We start from the raw sequence: 16353 nt of genomic DNA, 5'->3' as shown, positions 1-16353 counted from the left end.
TATCCCATATTTGCCCTTTTTCTGGCTTCGTGGGAGGTAGAAGGCCATAGAAGAGAAGGATCAGCGGGCTTCCTGGTTGCCAAGTATAGCAGTAATGCACTGTTGAAATTGCTGTTTACTTGCTGGTTCTTTATGAAATAAAGAAGTGGATGGGGGTTCCTGTTCTGTCCCTCATTAAATGATTAACTTTACCCCAGATAATATGTCATTACCTTGTCTTTACACAATGTGGTCATTGTGTACTGATGACTTGCAATCAGTCACTTGTGTTAAAGAGTAAGTAATTTAGTATTATAGTAGTTTCTGTTGACACCACATTCTGGTTTTGTGGTTAATGTTTATGAAGATTGCCTTATCATTTTTAACAGCTTCTTAAGTGACTGCAAGAACTTCATGCATACTTGCCCTGTTGGAAGGGTTGTTTGCCAGGCAGTCTTCCTGTCCTGTACCCCCCCATGCCTTGGCACACATGCATGGTATCACAGAATGACTCCAAGTAAGAATAAAAGGGGTCTCCCAAAATTAGGACTTTTTTTTTTTAAAGACTATTTACTTATTTGAGAGAGGGAGAAAGAGAGATCCTGAGCAGGGGGAGGGACAAAAGGAGAGGGAGGAGCAAGCTCCCGCTGAGCAGGGAGCCTGATGTGGGGTTCCATCCCAGGACTGATCAGGACTTCAGCGAAGTCTGATGCTTACCCAACTGAGCCATCCAGACGCCCTCAAAACTAGAACATTTAAATTTGATTTGGAAAGGTTCGGTTTGGTCTGCTTTGATTCAGTTTGGCTCTACAAAAGTGGAGGTGGAAGAATTGGAAAGAGGTGCTGGAAGCCATTTTTATGAATTGGAATATAATACATATATACTTTATACAAGTATTTCTGTCATGTTTAAAATATTGTCTGTTTTTGAAATGCAAATCGGAACTACACTGCAACATCATCTCACACCTGTCAGAATGACTAAAATCACACAGGTGTTGGTGAGAAAAGAACCCTTCTACACTGCTGGTGGGAATGCAAACTGCTACAGACACTGTGGAAAACAGTATGGAGGTTCGTCAAAAAAGTTAAAAATAGAATTACCCTATGATCCAGTCATCGAATTACTGGATATTTGCCTGAAGAATACAAAAACACAAGGGGCACCTGGGCGGCTCCGTTGGTTGGGTATCTGACTTTTGGTTTCAGCTCAGGTTATGATCTCAGGCTTGTGAGATCGAGCTCTGAGTCAGAGTCCAGCTCAGTGCGGAGTCTGCTTGAGATTCTTACCCTCTCTCTCCCTCTACCCCTCCCACTTGTGCTCTTATTCACCCTGTATTTATAGCAGCCTTATTTACAATAGCCAAGGTATGGAAGCAGCCCAAGTGTCCATCAATTGATGAGTGGCTAAAGATGTACACACACACATACACTCACACAATGGAATGTTATTCAGCTATAAAAAGGAATGAAATCTTTCCATTTGCAATGACATGGATGGAGGTAAAGAGTATTATGCTAAGTGGAGTAAGTCAGAAAAAGAGAAATACCATGTGATTTCACTCTTGTGGAATTTAAGAAACAAAACAAATGAGCAAGGGAAAAAAAAGACAAAACAAGAAATAGACTCTTAACTATGCCAAGCAAACTGATGGTTACCAGATGAAAGGTAGGCAGGGAGGAGTTGAGTGAAATAGGGGACGGGGGTTAAGGAGTATTGTGATGAGCACCAGGTGATGTATGGAAGTGATGAATCACTGTATTGTACATCTGAAGCCAATATCACACTGTGTGTTAATGAACAGGAATTAAAACAAAAATTTAGGAAAAGATAAATAAGAAATATTCAAAGTGATTTTAAAAAAAAAAGAAAATATATCCTCTGTTTTCTAAACAGCTTGGTTAGTTGGTCAAACAAATGATTCGTTTGTTTTAAATAGGTCAAAGTGAAGATGTTCTTAAAGGGTCCCAGATCACATATGTTACAGGCGTGGAAGGGGATGATGTTGTGTCTACACAAGTAGCCACGGTGACGCAGTCCGGGTTGAGTCAACAAGTTACACTTATATCCCAGGATGGGACTCAGCATGTGAGTATCCACCAAAAGCCAAATGAGTTAAATAATATTTCTTTGAATATGAACATGGAAGGCAGGTTCAGCCCCAACTGAGGAAAGCCTTGAATATCAGCTCCTAGCGGTATGAGAGCTAAAGGTGTTCCAGTAGGCCGCTGAGAGAGGCTCCGTACAGGAGTATTAGGAGAGGAAGGATGCCTGTGACTCCAGCGCTGGTACTGTTGGAGTGATACTGGTATAGTTACTGGTATAGTTCAAAGGTAACGTGATTAAGGTCAGAACCACAGTGAAATTGAGGGCTTGAAAAGTAAGGGTTCATGAGAAATATAAGTCAGAGAAGGGCTAGGATTATTTAGTAGCTGATTAAATCCAGGAGGTAAGATTGAGAAACCAGCAGAGCCTTAACTGAGATGAGGATAGGGAAGCAGCATTAAAAGATCCTGGGAGGGGATGCCCGACTGGCTCAGTCAGTGGGGCATGTAACTCTTAATCTTGGGGTTGTGAGTTCAAGTACCACATTCAGTGTAGGAATGACTTAAAAATAAAATCTTAAAAAAAAAAAAAAATCCAGGGGGCACCTGGGTGGCTCAGTGGGTTAAGCCTCTGCCTTCAGCTCAGGTCGTGATCTCAGGGTCCTGGGATCGAGCCCCACATCAGACTCTCTGCTCAGCGGGGAGCCTGCTTCCTCCTCTCTCTGCCTGCCTCTCTGCTTACTCGTGATCTCTCTCTGTCAAATAAATAAATAAATCTTAAAAAAAAAAAAAATCTAGGGTGCCTGGGTGGCTCAGTGGGTTAAGCCGCTGCCTTCGGCTCAGGTCATGATCTCAGGGTCCTGGAATCGAGTCCCGCATCAGGCTCTCTCTGCCTGCCTCTCTGTCTTCTTGTGATCTCTCTCTGTCAAATAAATAAATAAAATCTTTAAAAAAAAAAAAAAATCCTGGGAAGTTAGCAATGGGCAAAACTATAAAATTTCCAGCATGTGATTCTCTCCCTACCTGGAGTTAATGGGAGTTCACTTAACTTACCTCCCAGAATTAATGGACCAAGTATCTTGATTTCCCTGGGTAAAGCAATGTAATTGTTACTCTCCAAACAATTGGTTTCTAGATGCCACTAGCCTAAAATAATCCAGACTTGATTTCATTATTTTTTAAGATTTTATTTATTTATTTCACAGAGAGATCACAAGTAAGCAGAGAGGCAGGCAGAGAAAGAGGGACAGGCAGGCTCCCCGCTGAGCAGAGAGCCTGAAGCGGGGCTCAATCCCAGGACACTGAGATCATGACCTAAGCTGAAGGCAGAGGCTTAACCCACTGAGCCACCCAGGCGCCCCACTGATTTCACTTTTAAGCTCCAATTAAGGTTGTCTTAGTACCTGATAGAAATAGGCATATGGCACTCTTTTTTTTTTTTTTTTGCATGTATAACGATTTATTGAATATCTTTAACGAGACCATTATCTGACAAGTAGAAAACAGTCGAGTTTTCGGTTTAAAAAAAAATCCCTCAAACTGGTGTTCATTTTGGAGTGTTTCTGTTGCTTGTAACGTAAAATAAGACATGTAATATTCCACCTTGAAGTTTATCTTTTAAATCCAAAGTGTATGCTCTGCCCGTTACAGTAGAATCATATGAATTTAGTTTTCAGTTCCTCTGGATTCTCAGAGCAGCAGTAAGATAAGTCTCAGAATCATCATGAGGCTTAAACCTGCAACCAGCCCAGCTGGCATGATTTTCTTAGATCTCTTATACCTCACACCCATTATGGTGGCCAGGAAGAAAGCTGTAAACAGTGACAGTCTGACATTTCGCTTGTCATTGGAGACACGGTAGGCTCCATAGCCAGCCAAAAATCCAACAAAAAGACCAGCGATCAAAGATGGAACACCACCTCTCCGCTTATATCCCAAGATGCTTCCAAACGTCACAAGGGCCGCATAACTGAAACCGATCAGGTCCATTGGCAAGGTTGCAATTCTACTGCTGGTGTCCGGAAGCGGTGCCCGCGGCCAGCGCCTCCTGATTCTGCGCGATACCTCCGGCATATGGCACTCTTTATCCACCTATAACTGTCTTCCATGGAGAACTCTCTCTTTCCTTGTCTTTCTCAGAGCTTAACTCCCTACCCCATGATGAATCTGCCCTCGTGTTGGTAACTGTTACTATGCTGATATTAATTAGGAGATAGAACATGTTCAGGATTGGCAAGTTCAAGGTGTTTTTACCATCCCATTCATTCCCTCCCCCCTCATAGCACTACTTCCTTACCATAGTCTTTGTCCGCTCGTTGCCATGAAAGAGTAAATATATTTACTATTGCTGTTTTAATTTAGCATCAAACCCAAGACTTTCTTGAAGTAGATCAAATAGACAGAAACCCTCTTGAAGTTGTGCTAGGTAACCTCCCTCCCTCCTGATACAGGAGAATTTCCTGCTACAGCAGCCCCCAAACAGATAAGGCAATTTCTTTCATAAGAGGCCCCCTGTTCCATTGTTGGATAATTTTGTTGTTTGTCAGACTGGAACCTACTGTCGTCAACCACTCCTGGCTCCTCTCTGACCAGATAAAATGAGTCTCATCTCCCTTCATGTGTTCCAGAACAGCTATTTTCCTTGTCATGAGGTAGTATTTTCTCCAGATGTAGCCTTCCCATTTCCTTCAGAGATTAGATTTTTCTTCCATTCCTTTAGTCAATTAAATAGTAAACAGTTACTAAATTCTACCCAGTGCCAGATATTTTGATAGACTTAATGTGGGGAGTACAGAGAGTAGGTGTGGGTATCATAGTCTAGTAGGAGAGAGCTATTCCTAAATGAACAATAACTGCTTATAATGATGGTCATATGATTGAAGGATGTGTAAAGTGCAGCATCATCCTGGAGGAAGAAGTAAATAATTCTTTTTAAAGATTTTATTTATTTATTTGACACAGAGAAACACAGCGAGAGAGGGTGGGTGGGTGCTGAGCAGGGAGCCTGATGCGGGGCTCGATCCCAGGACCCCGGAATCATGACCTGAGCCAAAGGCAGACACTTAATGACTGAGCCACTCAGGCGCCCCAGGAGTAAATAATTCTTCCTGGAGGAATGTTGGAAGCCCTTATGGAGAATGGCCATTTGTTTTGTTTTGTTTTTTTAAGATTTATTTATTTATTACAAAGCGAGCAAGCATGAGTGGGGGGGAAGGGGCAGAGGAAAAGGGAGAAGCAGACTCCCTGATGAACAGGAAGCCCAGAGTGGGGTTCATCCCAGGGTTCTGAGATCACAATTTGAACTGAAGTCAGGCACTTAACCAACAGAGCCACCCAGGTATCCCGAGAGTGGCCATTTAGTTGGATCTTGAAGAATTTTCATAGTTTGGCAGGCAGAATGAAGGGATGGGAAAAGTCACAAAGATATAACAGAATATGACACTCAGGAACTGCAGACGGTTAGTTGTGGCTGGGAATGCCAGATGCTGGTTTCAAAGTAGTAGAAGATGAGTCTGGAGAAGCTGTTAAAGGCCAGATTGCGAAAGGTCACAAATGCCATGTAAGAAGTCTAAATTCTGGGGCGCCTGGGTGGCTCAGTGGGTTAAAGCCTTTGCCTTCAGCTCGGGTCATGATCCCAGGGTCCTGGGATTGAGCCCCACTTCAGGCTCTCTGCTCAGCGGGGAGCCTGCTTCCCCCTCTCTCTCTGCCTGCCTCTCTGCCTACTTGTGATCTCTGTCTGTCAAATAAATAAAAATAAAAATCATTAAAAAAGAAGTCTGAACTCTAGTGATGGGGGGTCACTGGGGGTGTAAGGAGGGAGCGTAATGAAATTTGTTTTCTTCTTCTTTTTTTTTTTTAAGATTTTATTTATTTCTTTGACAGAGAAAGAGACACAGTGAGAGAGGAAACAAGGAGGGGGAGTGGGAGAGAGAAGCGGCTTTCCACTTAGCAGGGAGCCAGATGCTGGGCTCCATCCCGGGATCCTGGGATCACAACCTGAGCCGAGAGCAAACACTTAATTACTGAGACACCCAGGTGCCCCGAAATTTGTTTTCTTAAAAAGGTGTCAAGGTAGAGGATGGTTTAGGTAAGGTTAGACTGGATCCCTAGGAAGAAGTTGTATTATTGCAGGAGGTCAGACGAGAGGAAAATAAAGGTCTAAATGGGCAGTAGAGATGGAGAAGAAATGTACTTCGGAAATAGTGAGTTTTGAGGCACCTGGCTGGCTCAGTCGGTAGAACATGTGACTCTTGATCTCAGGGTTGTGAGTTCAAGCCTCACATTGAGTGTAGAGATTACTTAAAAATAAAACCTTTAAAAAAGAAAAGAAATAGTTTTTCTGATTGTCTTTTTCTAAAAGAGTTTATTATTATTTGCTCCCTCAGAGTAGATTTATAGAAGGATCAGGCCTAGTGCTCAATAAGTGTTGCCCAATATTTGGAGCACCTGACTGGCTTAGTCAGTACAACATGCAACTCTTGATCTCAGGGTCATGAGTTCAAGCCCTACATTGGGTGTAGAGCTTATTTTAAAAACTGGAAAAAAAGAAAAAAGAGAGACTGATTTGTAAAATGCATTATATTGCAGGTCAACATTTCTCAAGCTGACATGCAAGCCATTGGCAATACCATCACAATGGTAACGCAGGATGGCACGCCCATTACAGTCCCGGCTCACGACGCAGTCATCTCCTCAGCAGGAACACACTCTGTTGCTATGGTTACAGCTGAAGGCACAGAAGGACAGCAGGTAATGCTATTTTCTTTGGATATGAGTCAGTACACGTGTCAATATCATAACTGTTATGTAGATATGCAGTGCGATATGGTGTTGTGAAGCACACAGACTTGGATTGAAGCCCAGCTTTACAGCTCGTTAGCCACAAGCTCTGAGTCTCAGTTTTTCTTCCTGTATAAAAGAGGAGTGATTGTTGCATCCACACCAGAAGGCTGAGATAAAGACTGAATGAGAAAATGCATATAAAGTAGTTAATACAAAGCCCGGGTGTATATTAAGGTGTTTGTTAATCGTAACCCCTCCAGTGATCATCATCAGATAGTTAGGAAAAGTTCATTTACAAAATTTACTTTATTTAATATTTCGAATATGTAATATAGTCACATAGTTCAGAAATCAAAAAGTATACACAGGTATGCAGTGGAAAGTCTTCCTCCTAGCCCTGCCTCCATCAACCTAGTTCTTGGTGCCCACCCCCCTCCCAAGATAATCCACTCTTACTAGCTTCTTGTGTAGCCTTCCAGCAATTCATGAAGTGTATACAAACAAATACGGTCATCTTCTCCCCTCCCTTTCTTTCTTATGGTAGTAAACTATACTGTTCTTCACCTTGTTTGTTTTTCTGTTTAACTCAATTATACATCTAGGTAATATTTCTATTTCATTATACAGACCACTTCCTCATTTTTAAAAACTGTACCATGTTTCATTATATGACCACCATAAAGACTTATGCTGTTTCAAACAACATATCACCTCATGCTCGTGTGATTTGGCACGTGTGTAAGTCTGCTAGACAAATCCTAGAATGCATTTATAATTGTGATAAGTAGTGCCAAGCTTCCCTTCCATATGACTGTGCCCAGCCACATGACCACCAGCAGCATTTGAGACCGCCTCTTTCCCTTCTGTAGAGTCAACACAGTGGAATCATATTTTTGCATTTTTGCCAATCTGACGTATCTCTTTGTAGTTTTAATTTTTCATTTCCCTCAAAGTACAGGCTGTTAGTACATTTTACAGTTGTTCTTACGCTATGCTGAAAGCAGTGTTGAGATTTGCTGCAGCTGCCTTACCATGTTCAGTGAAAGAGTCTGTCAAAATTAGTAGCTCTCATTCTTCATAAATTCATTTATAAATTCCATAGCCTCACAATCAAAATTCCAGCAGGCTCTTTTGAAGATATTAAATAATCTCATTTTAAAATTTACATGAAAATGAAAGGAGCTTTGATAAATAAAACAACCTAGAAAAAAGAACAAAGTTGAAGGTCTTTACACCTTGAAATACAAAACTCAGAGTCATAAAGCTTCTGGAAGAAAAGTGAATATTTTTGTAACCCTAGGATAAAGATTTCTTAGGATAAAAAATGTACTACCAATAAAAAAAAGATAAATTGGACTTCATCAGAATTAATTCTGCTCACCAAAAGACCTCATTAAGAATGAGATTGGGAAAAATATAGTCACACTATATATCCGACACTGGATTTATACTGAGAATATATAACAAACTTCTACAAATCAACAATAAAAAGACGAATAGCCCATTAAAAGTGAACAAAATAAATACAATATTTTATTTTATTTAAAGATTTTATTTATCTGACAGAGTATCAGCAGGGGAACAGCAGGCAGAGGGAGAGGGAGAGGGAGATGCAGAGCAGAGAGCCTGCCTCCATGCTCGACCCCAGAACCCTGGGATCATGACCTGAGCCCAAGGCAGATGCTTAACCATCTAAGCCACCCAGGCACCCGTATAATTTTTTTTTAAAATGAGCAAATCATTTGACTGTTCATTTGAACAGACCTCTCACAAAAAAAGATATAAGAGTGGCCAGTAACCGGGGCACCCTGGTGGCTCAGTGGATTAAAGCCTCTGCCTTCAGCTCAGGTCGTGATCCTGGGGTCCTGGGATCGAGCCCCTCAGCAGGGAGCCTGATTCCCCCTGTCTCTCTGCCTGCCTCTCTGCCTACTTGTGATCTCTGTCTGTCAAATAAATAAATAAAAATCTTAAAAAAAAAAAAATGGCCAGTAACAAAAAAGTGTTCAAATCTGTAGTTATCAAAGAAGTGCAAATTAAAATCGCAATGAGATACCACCATTTCAGACACAGGAAGATTACTAAAACTGTGAAAAGACTAAGAAAATGGTAAGGATGCGAAGCAACTAGAACATTCGTACATGCTAGTGGGAGTGTAAAATGATGTAACCGCTTTGAAGAACTGTTTGGTGCTTTCTTACACCCCACCACCCAGCAGTTCCACTAGAATACATATCATATGATTTCACTTACATGGAATCCAAGAACAGACAAAACAAATCCATGGTGATGGAAATCAGAAAATTCTGCTTGCCTGGGGGAAGGAAACTGATGGGTTGGAATATGAAGGAACTGTTGTCTCTTTTGTTGTAGGTAGTGGTTCTACAAATGTATCTAACTGCCAGAACTCAAGAGAACACCTAAAGATTTGTGCATTTTTATTGTTTGTCAATTATAGTCTCTGCAAACACAGAAACAAAAGCAAAACCCAACCACTAGCTATCAGGCTGTCTTACAGAGTGGTCCCGGTCATTTCCGTGAGTGTAGGATCCCTGGATGGCAACACGGGTACAGCGTGGGTCCATATACCTTATGCCAGTTAGAGTTGCAGGTCTGGAAGTGTAGTGACCCCAAAGCAAACATTCTTTTGTAGTTTATCTGTAGCCTGGGGAGTAGGAACATTTTCAAGAGAGGCAGCTTTGAGGCCTGGAATGAAGCCAGGCGGCTTCCAGCAACCAGGAATATTACAACAGGAGTGGGGGTTTCGTTGGAGGACCAGATGCCCCCACTGCTCTGCTGCTGCAACTGTAGGCCATTGGGCAAACGTCAGCTATCCACTTGGGGTGTCCAGACACCACCTGTGAATTATCTGGAACGCTTAAATTGCCTAGTTCTTCACATGCATGAGAAGAAAGCAAATGGTCCTTCACTGGCTTTCCTTTTTTTTTATTGTGTGTGTGTATAGAGTTAGGATTATAATTTTGTGTTTGTCATCCATTCTTCGACTCAGTTTTGTAGATGCCTGTGGAAGCCTAGTTAGCAGGTATAGAGAGAAGAGTCCATGCTCTCCATCTGTTTTAGTTTGAGATTACGAAAGTAATAAATATTCCTAGTGTAATAGAATAGAAAGTCAGGAAACAAACCCTCTCACACATATAGTCAGTTAAATTTCAACAATTAAAATTTGACCATTCAGTGGGAAAGGATGGTCATTTAAACAAATGGTGCTGGGAAAATTATACCCACATGAGAAGGAATGAAGTTCGACCCTTACCTTATAGCATATATAAAAATTAACTCAAAATATATTAAAGACCTAAATTTAAGAGCTAAAACTATATAATGCTTAGAAGAAAATATAGATGAGAATCTTCATGACCTGGATTAGGGAATTATTTCTTACATATGATACCAAAAGCCGAGGCAATGAAAGATGATCAAACTTGTTCAAAATGAAAAACTTTACTCACTAATTAGAATTTAAAGAAAATTTTGAAAAAAAAAATATATATATATATAAAATAAAATAAAAAATTAAAGACTTTGTGCATCAGAGGCCAGGACCAGGAGAGCGAAAAGACAATCTACATAATGAGAGGAAGGTATTTGCAAATTACATATGTGATAAGGGATGAATATTTAGAATAAAGACTTTTTATAACTCAACAACAAAAAACTCAAAAAACTAAGCCCACCCAATTTAAGCCGGAACAAATGACTTGAACAGACATTTCTCCATCAAGATTTAGAGATGGCCAATTAACTCATGAAAAGATGTTCAACATCATTAGTCATCAGGGAAATACAAATCAAAACCACACTGACGTACCACTTTGCTCCCATTAGGTTGGGCTATTATTCAAAAGTCAGTAACAAGTGTTGCTGAGGATCCAACTCAAAAATTGGAACTCTGGTGCATTCATGGGAATGTGAAAATGTAAAGTACTATGGAAAACAGTATAGCAGTTCCGGATGCCTGAATGGCTCAGTAGGTTAAGTGTCCAACTCTTGGTTTCAGCTCAGGTCGTGATCTCAGGGTTGTGAGATCAAGCCCCAAGTCAGGCTCTGTGCTGAGCATGGAATCTGCTTGGAATTCTCTCTCTCCCTCTGCCCTGTTCACACTTTCTCTCTCTCTAAAATAAATAAATAGGGGCGCCTGGGTGGCTCAGTGGGTTGGGGCCTCTTCCTTCGGCTTGGGTCAAGGTCCCGGAGTCCTGGGATTGAGCCCCGCATTGGGCTCTCTGCTCAGCGGGGAGCCTGCTTCCCCGCCCCCACCGCCTGCTTCTCTGCCTACTTGTGATCTCTGTCTGTCAAATAAATAAAATCTAAAAAATAAATAAAATAAATAAAATTTTAAAAAAGAAAGTTGAACATAATGGGGTGCCTGGCTGGCTCAGTTGGTAGAGTGCATGACTCTTGATCTTGGGTCATGAGTTCAAGCTCCCTATTGGGCGTAGAGTCTACTTAATGAACATAGAATTACATGTGATCCTGTATTTCCACTTGTAGCAATATATCCAAAATAATTAAAAATAGAGACTCAAACTAAAAATCTGCTGTAATCGGGGTGCTGGCAGGTTCAGTCAGTGGAGCATATGACTCTTGATCTCAAGGTTATGAGTTCGAGCCCCACAGTGGGTTTAGAGATTACTTAAAAATAACATATTTTTTAAAAAATCTACTATACTCTTTTGATGTTAAAATGACTAGCCTCAACATTTAGGACTACTTACTTTGTGTGTATGTGTGTGTGTGTGTACAGAGTTAGGATTATAATTTTGTGCTTGTCATCCATCTAACACTGTATTCTGAGTACTTTCTCATACCAATTAAATGGTCTTTTAAAAGGATTTTTATCATTTGTAAAGTAATCCATCAAATAGACCTTATTAACTCATGCCATATACATAAATTGTTGTATAAGACTTTGGTTATATTCATAGGAATAAATGCTAGACATGGAATTATTAAATTAATGGTATAAAGTAATGTAAGCTGTTTGTTATATACTGCCAAAATGTTTTCCAAAAAGTTTTAACAGTTATGTCATGGGTCTAAAAGCTTCCTGGTTCTTCTGTACTCTTCTTGCTAGTATTGAGAATTTTTTTTTATATTTGCATAATTCACAAGCAAAAGTTGAATTCTGTTTTTATTGTCATTTGTCTGACCACTAACGAGGTTTTTCATATCAGCCTAGAATCTGTTTTTTCTTAATTGAGGTAAAATTTACATACAATGAAACATACAGATTTTTTTTTTTTAAGATTTTCTTTATTTACTTGACAGAGGTCACAAGTAGGCAGAGAGGCAGGGTGGGGGGGGGTTTGGGAGCAGGCTCCCCGCTGAGTAGAGAGAGCCCGAGCTCGATCCCTGGACCCTGGGACCATGACCTGAGCTGAAAGCAGAGGCTTTAACCCACTGAGCCACCCAGGTGCCCTGAAACATATATATCTTAAAGTTACAATTCAGTGAGTTGTTAAACATGTACACCCATATAACCACCATCCCAAACAAGATAAAGAACATTTCCGTCACCCCAGAAAGTTCCTTTGTGACCCCTTCCAATCAATCCCTAGCCCTTTCGGTTTTCCTACTTAAATGGAAATCTAATTTTAAATGCAACACGTAAACAGTAGAAAATAGTATCCCAACTCAGGAATAAATAGATCTTTGAGATATGAATTATAGAATAATAATATAAATAATAAATATACAAATTCTATAATGTGTAACTTTGCAAACAGCCCCTTAGGCCTAGTCCCGTCTCCCTTGGTTAACAGAGCCTGGTGTAGCAGATCCCCTTGTCCACTCTCCTCTAACCTGTTATGTCATTGGTTCACTAAGCTTAGATAAGCCCTTTCTAGCCTCAGCTTCTTCAAGTTAAAAAAAAAGAGTCCAGGGGCACCTGTGGCTCAGTCAGTTGAGCATCCAGCTCTTGATTTCAGCTCAGGTCATGATCTCGGGGTCATGGGACTGAGCCCTGTGTGGGGCAGCATGCTCAGCGGGGAGGGAGTCTACTGGAGATTCTCTCATTCCCTCTCCCCTTGCCCCTCCCCCTGCTCTGCTGTTTCTATATAAAATAAACAAATCTTTTTTTTTTTTTAAAAAGAGTCTAGAATAGACAATATGTAAGTCTGTGGTCAGAAGGGAGTTTTTCCTTTCAGATCCAAAGACAGTCCCTTGCATTAAGTGGAGTTTAATGTACTTAATCATAGCTTTCCTTCTGTGTCCTTTTTGATAAAGGTTGCAATTGTGGCTCAGGATTTGGCAGCGTTCCATACTGCCTCATCAGAAATGGGGCACCAACAGCACAGCCATCACTTAGTCACCACAGAAACCAGGCCTCTGACCTTAGTGGCCACATCCAACGGCACCCAGATTGCAGTTCAGGTGAGTATGGTGACAGCCGGACTCCTTTATAGCTCTCGGCCTCGTACACTGCCCTTTATTCATAACCTTCACAGGAGGCAGGACACAGAATAATGTACGGCACTTAGCTCCTTGAAGAGAACTGCTGTTTGCGGTGCACTCGAAGAGACCGGCACTTTGTTCTCTAGTATCTCTGTGTGTTTTAGAGGGATTTATAGCAAGAGAAAAGAAAAGCTTCTGGTAAACATCCCAGCCTGCCCCCACCCAGCCATCTTTACTTTCCAAATAAGTCTCATTAGGCGGATTCTATAAAGCACTTAAGAGCTCCTCCTTGCAAATGAACCTCGTGTAAACAGAGACCCTAAGTTAATCCCCTGAGAGTCCCCGCACAGCTGTATTTTACATTGGGGGAAAATCAGAAGACAGAAAAAACTGTTCCTGGGGAAGTCACTGGATTGAAGCGGAGAGTCTAGAATGTTAGGCACAGATTACCTTTCCTGGGGAAGAGTTGTTTCTCATGTATTTACTTGGAAAAGAGAACACATTCAGGAAAATGCTGACCATTGGTTTTAATTTAGTTTATGGGCACGGAAGCCAAAGGCTCAGGGTATTCTCAGTGCCCCCATTGGAAAAGATGAGCATCTTTTTTCTGTTGTACGAGTGAAGGTTTATCAAAATCCTACAGAAAGAAGCTACGTCATTCTCCTGCAAGGATTTTTTTTTTTTAATGCTTTAATGATTGGATCAGCAGTAGTGTCTTAAGTCCAGCTGTCAGAATTACAGAAAGAAATTTTACTTCTGTGTGTTCCTGTTCCAGCTTGGAGAACAGCCATCTCTGGAAGAAGCCATCAGAATAGCATCTAGGATCCAACAAGGAGAAACGCCAGGGTTGGATGATTAGTCCTTGAAACAGTGGAGCACTACATCGGGAGGAGCCTTTCATCTTCAGGCAGCAGACATCCGAGAGCCCGGGCCCAGGAAAATTAGAGTTTTTCCATTCCTGACATACTGTACACATTTTTATGCAAGAGTGGAGAACATTTTATTCTTGACGCTTTTGTGTATATAACTCTTGGAATAGATTCCCAAACTGATTCATTGTGTACAAGGATGTATGAAATTAGGGCAATACGGTAAATTTTCACTTTACTCTTTTATCACTTTGCAAACTCCTAGAGTCTACGTGCAAGATCAGTGGCATCTTATGATGGGTTTTTAACTTACTGTGAAAAAATAAAAAAATAAAGGCTGTATCTGAAACGTCAAAGGTTCTATACTTCAAACAATCAATTCCAAAAGCCATCATGGATAATAAAGGATGTCAAGCCTTCGATATTTCCCCAAGTTAATAGCGTGTCTGCAGTTTTTGTTCTACTGTATACTTGTATGTTTTTATTTGTACCTCACGGTTTGAAGACTATTCATTAGTTTTCCATCCCTGTTAAAATACCACCTCTTCAAGCTGAAATGCTAATTATATTGAATTGGATCCATTACATTGGATTATGTATGAAATGACAAAGTTTGCTTATTTAAAATTAAAAAGTTAAATCCAGTGCTTTGGTTTTGTTAAAGATTTTACTTAGTGTTCAATTTTTTGTTACTGTTTTTTAAAAATAATGAACTATCAAAGTTTGACCACAGGCTGGAGCCCGGGATAACAGTGCTGTAATTGAAAATGGCTTTACTCTGAAAATTAGGTTAGTGGGTCGGTGTAAATTATTTATTTTTGCTTATGTACTTTTGTTTTAAAGCTTATTTACCCTAAAGTTTATTATTAATTTTGAATACAGCGATTTTTAAATTGTTACCTTTACCTTTGTTTTATTAAACTGGTATGGGGGTGGGGGAAAGTGTTGCAGAAAACACCACCGATGGCATCGATTATAACCCAACACACATATATCGGGAGTATATTGTTGATCAAGCACAGAATAAGTATTTTTTCATACATTTTAATGTACTTAAAGCTATTTTGTGAGATACAAAGGGATTCCCCTTTGTACAAGGGTAAACAGTTTCCAAAGAAGCTAAATGTCTTCTGGGGCCACTGGCTGTGCAGAAGGAGGGCAAAAACAGGGTAAAACCCAGACTTTGTGACCCCTCGTCCCACGAGCCTTCCCGCACCACAACTGTGCCTTCTCAGATGAGAATTTGTGGCAGAGATGATCAAGATGAGCTCTGGGGTTTTCTGATTGCTTAATGACCTGAGCACTTGAAAAACCAGGTCTGATGTCAGAGATTCAGCTTAGGGCTGAGGGAGGGAAGGTTTGTCTTGCAATAACCACTCCTTCACTGTGGTTCACTGTGCTTTGTTTGCCAGAGAGCTGAAATGGGGCTCTCGTGTTTCATTCCAAGCTTTACAGTAAAAAGGGGAAAACTGTTGTAATGTTTTCTTCAATATAAATGTTATCTTTGATGAGGTTTCTTTGAAGTCTTGTTAAAAAGGGTCATGACTCAGTCATCTGAAGTGGGGGTTGGGCCAGGGACTGGTTGCTTTCCCTTCCAAGCTCCTCACCGGTAGTTAACATTAGAAAAGGTCTTAGTCATACACGATCCAGTCTTCAGTCTTAGACTGGATCACACATAGAAGAACTGCCAGCTGAGGCCTGCTGAGGCTCAGATAGGGGCTGACGTGGGAAGACAGAGGAAGAAGAGGAACTGCAAAGTCCCAGGGTCATGGCCACTGACCAGGAGCTCCTCTGCTGGGCCCATCCAGGCTCGCTGTACTGCCCAGAACCAAACCCAGGCTCGCAAGCCTCCCTGCCCCCCTGACAGCGGCCTTTGCCCAGATCCCAGGCTTTCTCCCTCACCCTAGCTCCTTTGCTAGCTGGACTGGACAGGGCAGAGCTGGACTGCACTGGCAGGCCCGATTATCCCTCAGCTTGAAAGAGAATGCCTTCCTACTGGCACCAGAGAAGAAGGCAGAGGGAGGCTGCCGGTGTGTCCCCTGCCTGGCTGCCTGGCTGACTACCTGGGAACAGGACCTCGGGCGCCTAAGGAAGGGGCACATTTCCCCCAAGGGAAGACTCCAGCTGATGTACAGAAAGTCCTAGTAAAGCCGGTGTGTGGTTTCTTCCCAGTGTAGGATGCAGAGAGGAGCCCTCCGAAGTTGAAAATTCCCCCAAAACACTTGATGAAACAAGAGTTCTTTACCAATGGAGCTGCTTGGAGCATAAT

At 41.3% G+C, this 16353-nt stretch overlaps 2 protein-coding genes across 6 annotated transcripts in view; one reads left to right on the top strand and one right to left on the bottom strand.

The window, feature by feature from the left end:
* The window catches only part of ZNF143 (zinc finger protein 143), a 58715-nt gene extending 43732 nt beyond the window's left edge, over positions 1-14983 (top strand). For all 5 annotated transcript variants that reach the window (XM_046014915.1, XM_046014913.1, XM_046014916.1 and 2 more), the window contains 4 exons: positions 1920-2068; positions 6613-6774; positions 13048-13194; positions 13991-14983. In XM_046014915.1, the coding sequence (XP_045870871.1) occupies positions 1920-2068; positions 6613-6774; positions 13048-13194; positions 13991-14074 (542 nt within the window). In that variant the 3' untranslated portion in view covers positions 14075-14983. The remainder of the gene's footprint in view (positions 1-1919; positions 2069-6612; positions 6775-13047; positions 13195-13990) is intronic.
* On the bottom strand, positions 3488-4113 carry LOC123948251 (transmembrane protein 14A-like). The gene has a single exon (XM_046014919.1). It carries the CDS (start codon positions 4096-4098, stop codon positions 3715-3717), a length of 384 nt encoding a protein of 127 aa, XP_045870875.1. The 5' UTR covers positions 4099-4113; the 3' UTR covers positions 3488-3714.
* Positions 14984-16353: the final 1370 nt, after the last annotated feature.

Source organism: Meles meles, chromosome 8, assembly GCF_922984935.1.
Source record: "Meles meles chromosome 8, mMelMel3.1 paternal haplotype, whole genome shotgun sequence".
Lineage (NCBI taxonomy): Eukaryota > Metazoa > Chordata > Mammalia > Carnivora > Mustelidae > Meles > Meles meles.
Note: the sequence above shows the minus strand (reverse complement) of the source record. Positions and strands in the feature narration are given on the sequence as shown.

Excerpts from the sequence above, each read along its gene's own strand:
- LOC123948251 (XM_046014919.1), bottom strand. The coding sequence starts at position 4,098 with ATGCCGGAGGTATCGCGCAGAATCAGGAGGCGCTGGCCGCGGGCACCG.